This window comes from Rhincodon typus, chromosome 16 (assembly GCF_021869965.1).
Source record: "Rhincodon typus isolate 14 chromosome 16, sRhiTyp1.1, whole genome shotgun sequence".
In the NCBI taxonomy this organism is placed as follows: Eukaryota; Metazoa; Chordata; class Chondrichthyes; order Orectolobiformes; family Rhincodontidae; genus Rhincodon; species Rhincodon typus.
Window position 1 is genome coordinate 2,637,683 of NC_063347.1, and position 7,014 is coordinate 2,644,696.

Sequence of the window (7,014 nt, forward strand, 5' to 3'; positions counted from 1 at the left end):
GTATGTTTTCAATGGTACATCTGTAGAAGTTGGTGAGGGACCTTATGCCACACAAGGGAGAATCAGCCTGGATTCTGGACTCTGGAGTTAGGATTTGAACTCGGAACATAAGAACCAGGAACAGGAGAAGGTCATTCACCCCTGAGTAAGCTCTGTCAGTTAATCTCATCTGGGCCTCTGCACCACTTCTCGCTAACCCTTTAACCCAAATTAAAAATCTATGTCCTCCTTAGAGTTACTCAATGTCCCAGCATCCGCCCACCGTTCCCTAGGGGAGTGAATTCCACAGGAAGCTGCTGACTTGGTGAGAGAAGTATTACTCAGTGAGTGTGAGCACACCAGCGTTAGTGTGAGCACACCCACGTTAGTGTGAGCACACCCGCGTTAAGTGTGAGCACACTGCGCTGATCACAGCCACTGTGATACAGAGTCTTTTAATTCATTCATGGAATGTGGGTGTCACTGACCAGGCAGCATTTATTGCCCATCCCTAATTGCCCAGAGGGCAGTTCAGAGTCAACCACATTGCTGTGGGTCTGGAGTCACATGTAGCCCAGACCAGGTAAGGATGGCAGTTTCCTTCCCTAAAGGACATTAGTGAACCAGATGGGTTTTCCCAACAACCGACAATGGGTTCACGGTCCTCATTAGACTCTTAATTCCAGATATTTATTGATTGAATTCAAATTCCACCGTCTGCAGTGGTGGGTTTGAACCGCGGTCCCCAGAACATTACCTGGGTCTCTGGATTAACGATAGGCCATTGCCTCCCCAGTGAGTGGGAAGGTAGGGAGACACATTAACCCCCGTGCTGAGCAGTGACTGGGAGGGAACTAGAACTCGCCAATCCTCCTGCTGTGATAATCCTCCTGCCCGTTTACCTCTGGAGCACATAGTTTAACAATGACGACTCAGCAGTTTGACCCCACTGACGACTGTTTCCATGGTTACTGAATGAGTCAGACATCAGTTGTGTGCAGCCCTGGGTTCTGGGTGTTTATGCCGAGCAGAATGTTGGCATGGCCTTTCCTCACCGACCCACAGCCTCCCACAGAAACACTATTGGCTCAGGCTGGATGCAGTGATGAGTAAGTATTGGCTGTACAGCACATGACTCAACTTTACCAGGAAACTATCTCATCAATGGAAACAGTTCACACTGAAGCTGCAGGGAGCTTAAAAACACAGGAGAGAAACACGGAGAGCTTTACTCTGTATCTAACCCCGTGCTGTCCCTGTCCTGGGAGTGTTTGATGGGGACAGTGTAGAGGGAGCTTTACTCTGTATCTAACCCCGTGCTGTCCCTGTCCTGAGCGTGTTTGATGGGGGACAGTGTAGAAGGAGCTTTACTCTGTATTTAACCCCATGCTGTCCCTGCCCTGGGAGTGTTTGATGGAGGACAGTGTAGAAGGAGCTTTACTCTGTATTTAACCCCATGCTGTCCCTGCCCTGGGAGTGTTTGATGGGGGACAGTGTAGAAGGAGCTTTACTCTGTATTTAACCCCATGCTGTCCCTGCCCTGGGAGTGTTTGATGGGGGACAGTGTAGAGGGAACTTTACTCTGTATCTAACCCCGTGCTGTCCCTGTCCTGGGTGTGTTTGATGGTGGGGGGGAAGCAGTGTAGAGGGAGGTAAGATCTGTGTTTCTAACATGACACTTTATTTTGCTGTTTTCCCTGTAGGCTTGTTTTATCTTCTCTCTTGCCAAGTACGCGCCACTGACCTACAACAAAGTCTACAAGTACCCTGACTGGGCGGAAGGTTTGGGTTGGCTGTTGGCTCTGTCCTCCATGATATGCATCCCTTTGGTGGTGGTTGTGAAGATTATTCAGTCAGACGGGCCAATAATTGAGGTAAGGTGATCGTCAAGGCTTGAGTGTGTTGACCCCCAGCCGAATCTCTGGGGATCCCGCCTGGTCGTAGAGCTCTGGTCTGCTGGAATTGGCTGGATTCTGTGACACAGCAGTGGGCCATTCAGCCCAATGCTTTATGATGGTGTTCACACTCCATCCAAGCTCTGTCCTACCCCAGCTAATAGTTGATAGCTACGCTCCAGTTCCTTGAAGCTGCAGTTGGATCTCAGTTCTAATGCTGCTTTGTTCCATAGGTTTCACACCTCAGGAATGTTTCCTGTGTGTGAGGAAGTAGTGTTTAATTAGCTCATTTCACAACCTTGGGGACCAACGAAACCACATGAGTAAGGAATATAATTGGATTCATGGAGAGGAGCCATATTCTCCGCTGGTGTTGCAGGGTTGGCGGCAGAGGGAGGGGGGGGTTTACTGCAGTTGGGGAGTGGTGTGAGAAACAAGGAGGGGAACCCCTTTAAATCCTCAAAAGCAAGCCTGACGTTTTCAGCCAAGCTTTTCCCCATGAATCCAATCACATCCTTTTTTTTTGTGGGCTCATTGGTGATTCCAGGAACTGTTCCTTCCCACAAACAGGGAATCTGGGAGCTCTCTCTACCGCCAAACATTTGGATCAGTCAACAGCTTTGAAACAAAGATTGATAGACATACAAGATTGTTGTGAAACTTGACAGGGTCGATGTGGAGAGGTTTTTCCCCCTTGTGGGAGAGTCTAGGACCCAGAGGGGATCATCTCAGAGTAAGGGGTCACCCATTGATAAGAGATGAGGAGGAATTTCTTCTCTCCGAGGGGAGCACGATCCCACAATTCTTTACCACAGAGGGCTGTAGGGGCTGCGTGATTGAGAATATTGAAGGCGAAGCTAGACAAGATTTTTAATCAGTAAGGGAATCGAGGGTTGTGGGAAAAAGGCAGGAAAGTGGAAGATTATCAGATCAGCCATGACCTCATTGAATGGTGGAGCAGACTCGATGGGCAGAGTGGCCTACTGCTGCTCCTGTGTCTGGTGGATTCCTTTCTGGGTCATGGGTCAAAGGTGAGTTGAGACCCAGGTGAGCTAACTCAGAGATGCAGTCAGCTGGAGGGGCAGGGTCATGTGAATTGTTTTGCATTCCATTATCATCAAGTCTAACTGCATCCCCCCACCCTGTCTTCTCTCCACCACCACCCCCCGACAAACCACAGCGGATTAAGATGCTGACTGCACCCAAGGGAGAAGGAAGGAAACCAAAAGATGTAGCGTTGGATGCTGAGGCCACAGTTCCACTCAGTCCCAATGGGACTGCAGGAAACGAAGTTGGAAAGCCCACTCAGATAATTATAGAAACTGCGATGTAAGCTCTCTATGAGAGACTAAAATTGTGCTTTTTTTGTTTGACATGAACTCCAGCCTTTCCAGGACCAGATAACCCCATTCACCTAAAGTAATGCTTATCATAGACCTCAGTCTGAACTGAATGGTTAATCCCTCAGAGAACACAGTAAATAAAACTATAGAAACAACTAACCTCTGTAACTTGGTCAAGCGATCACTCACAAGTATTCCAAATGTTGGTCACTCCAATCTGAAGGCTAGGTTCTGCTTCCTAATCCTTGGGGAAAGACTCTGGCTGTGTTTCCAACATCAAGGTGATCCGCTGGAGTTTTATTTGTTTTTTTTTTTGGCCCAGTTGCCCCCTTCCCCATCCCTTCATCACCTTCAATGTGGTTTTCTGATTTGTAGAACCCCACCACCTCCCCCCGCCCCAGCACACATCCCCCACCCCATGAGAGTTGGAGCCAGTCTCAGGAGCGCCCTGTTTGTTCTCGCTGTGTGATCGGGAGGTTATACGCGGAGCAGAATTATTGGAATTCCGATTTCTTCTTTCCCTCCCCTCCCTCCCACACTAGTCCCCACCCCCAACCCATCTTTTTTTCTATTTAGCTTTTTGTACGTAAGATGTTCTAAGAACAGGAACACAGTTCTAAACACTGTTGCATTGTAGGAATCTGCTCCCCACCACTCGCGCACCCTCCTAATCCTCCGCTACCTCCATCCTCCTACCCTTCCCCTACTCCTTCTCCATTCTCTACTCGCCACTTTTCCCTCATCCCTCCCCCCAAAGTCCCTCTTCTTGACCTTCCCCCACTCTCCTCCTCTCCGACACTCACCACTTCCCCAGTCCCCTCATCCTCTTGCCCAACGTCCCTCCTCCTGCACTACCACCCCCCCCACTCCTCCTTCTCCTCCTCTACACTCTCCATTTCCCACATTCCTCCTCCTCCCCTGCCCCCTCCTCTCTCCCTGTGGTCAAGGCGAGAGGGTCAATCCCACAATGCACTGGACCAAACCATAGTGGACGGGGGTATATATTAGCAGCTATTTTGTGAATAACTTGCAGTTGATAGATTTACAAGAAGCTTAAAACAAAATGTTGCACAATGTTTGAAGTTCTTTTCGTGTGCGCGCGTGTGTGTGTGTGCGTGGTAAAGGAATGATTTCACATTGTACCTGTGGCGTTTTTTAAAACTACAATCATTGTGTATAGAACAATACTGACGATTTCAGTATCAATGTTGTAGTGAATCTCAATGAAAAACTTTCTAACCCTTGTTCTTTTTCTGTACGGACCTATTTTAATCTGTGATCACCCTGTTAAAGACATTTTGGATTCTGTGTTTATGTCAGACACATACAAACAGCACAGCTTCCATGTCTGTGTTGTACAAGTCAGTCAGAAGTGATCAGAATCTTTTACCCTTTCTCTGTCTCCCTCTCTCTGTCTCTCTCTCTCTCTGTCTCTCTCTCTCTCCCTATTGCACTGCATTTTTGTAACAACAGTTTAGTACAACTTAAGAATTGACCCCCTTCCTTTTGAACCATCAACCTGTTTTTTAAACCATGTTTTGAAAAGAATTTGGCTATTTTATTTCAGTTTTAAACCCTCTGTGTGTGTGTAGAGGAGGTAGTGGTGGGTCAGTGCTGAGGAAATGTTTCCTTCTTAACCCTGGGTTAAAATTGATCAAACAATCCACAGCCCCTTCCCTCAGCCTCACTGTGTGTGTCTCCAGATGGAAGGGAGTATCAGAAAGCAAATTTTTTAGAGAGTAGGGGACATATTTTCACTCCCGGAGATTATGTTATATCAGGAATTGAATGTGTCAGTTCTGCCTCTTGTAGACAGTCAGCAGAGGATCTGGGGAACAGACCCACATTCCTGAGAGGACACCTGTTTTGGAAGCAGTTGATCTCCTGAGCAGGGAACCCATTGTGTAACACCCACAGATCCTGCCTCGCAAAACTTCCAGAACCTTTACTCAGCTTCACGTTCACAGTCGCCAGTCAAAGATTTTCTGAGCCTGTGGAAAAACATGTCAGAGGGGATCCAGTTAATTCAACACTCAGACTGCGTCCAGATGAAGGTGAACATGCACACCGCTTCCCTTTCTCCTTGTGTCACATTCTGAAACCGCTATTAGACCTGCACTGGGCCTCCATGTAGCTCCAGTCTGTCTTAAAACATCTTGCATTCAAGATGGCGGCTCAGCACCACCACCCCTCCAGGAGAGCCGCCAGGGGTGGGCGATAAAACGGTATTCCCGTTCCCCGTGAATGAGTTAGAAATACAGACCCTCCACCCCAGCTGGCCAGCTCATCGATTAGGAGGTAGGGACAAGAGTAGGCCAGTTAGCCCCTAAAGCCCAGAATGTCATCCCCAAGATCCTCGGTGATTCTGCCAATCCAGAACCCAATTCTGGTGGGCCCTTGCTCTCTCCCCTCCTCCCTCGGCCTGTACCCCCTCACCTGCCCCCATCTGATCGTCAGCTCTCTGCCCACAGTCACAGTTCGTAATCTCTCTGCTGAATGAAGAATTTGAGTGAGGGCTTGAAATGCCTCACACCAGGGTTAGTGAGGGTAGTGTGGCCTGGGGCAGAGGATATGGTGTTGGGAACAGAGTATTTCTAGCTGGTGTGTTGAGATTATTTGGGGGTCTCTGGGGGTGGGGGGGGGGGGTGCTAGATTGATGTTAGCGACGTTTTCAGTCATGCTGCTTCACATCTCCGTGTTTTACATTCTGCCCAGTCCTTGGAATAATGAGTGACGCACTGTATGGGACTGCAGCTATTTCTGTTGTAAGGTCAGTCAGCATTGGCAGCTGTAACAGTGAGATAATGGTGAGTCAGGGACTCTGAGCTCCAGCTCTTTATATTGACTGTGATGAAGTGACAGGTGAATGATTAAACCAACAGGCATCTGCACTCCACTGAGCGTGAGAGTTTGTAAAAGGAAAAACAAAGATAACTTGGACAACAAAATAACATGTTCCTTTATTTCCTCTTGACACCTTCACCATTGGCACATTTTAAAGAGGTGGGGAAGGAAGGCAGGTTTGACTGGGATAGGTATCATGTGGAGAACATTCCAGGCAGACTAGGTGACTCCAGACCCCCAGTGATCCAGTGAAAGAGAGTTGTGAGGGATCCGACCTCTAACCTGATTCCTGCCTGTGATCTCGGAGTGTTGACTGTGAGAAGTTCCCTTCCCCCATCCCAGCCTCACACTGTCCCAAAGTCACCTCCAGTAGATAAAGGGATAACACATGGAAGAGGCACCTTATCCTCTCTCTGCCTCCTGTCACTGAATGTGGAGAAGCTGAACCTAATTTGCAGAACATTTCACAAAGAAACAAGCAAAGAGTTCAAATATTATTTTTGACCTGGGTTTTTTTTTGTTTCGTTTGATTGATTGTAAAAGAAAAATGCATTGCTTTCAAACAACAAAACCAGGCTTTCTAAGCACCCACATAGATACTGGCCCAGCCAGGAAACCACACATTGTGAAATCGCCTGTTGGGCTAGAGGAGGTGTGGTGGGTGGGAGTGGTGTGCAGAATGGATCAGGGTAGGGCAAAAGTTCTGGGGATTTTGTTTTTGCTGCATTATAGTTTTCTCAGTTGATATTTGTTGAGGGTTGGGATTAGAATCAGGGGAGAGCTGGTGTAGAAACTGTGGGCAAATGAGCCGTTTGGCATGAGGAGGGGGAGGTTCGATAGGAGCCAGCAAGGAGTTGGCACTAATACACACACACACACACACAGAGAGGCAGGGGGGGGTTGTGGGTAGAAGGTACACAATGCGCCAGGCAAACTGCACTGACCTCAGCATC

At 48.2% G+C, this 7,014-nt stretch overlaps 1 protein-coding gene across 1 annotated transcript in view; it reads left to right on the forward strand.

The window, feature by feature from the left end:
* LOC109925880 (sodium- and chloride-dependent taurine transporter-like) overlaps positions 1-7,008 on the forward strand; it is a 40,647-nt gene extending 33,639 nt beyond the window's left edge. Inside the window, exons 12-13 of the mRNA XM_048606664.1 lie at positions 1,683-1,853; positions 3,055-7,008. Coding sequence (XP_048462621.1) covers positions 1,683-1,853; positions 3,055-3,207 — 324 coding nt within the window. The 3' untranslated portion in view covers positions 3,208-7,008. The remainder of the gene's footprint in view (positions 1-1,682; positions 1,854-3,054) is intronic.
* The last annotated feature ends 6 nt before the right edge of the window (positions 7,009-7,014 follow it).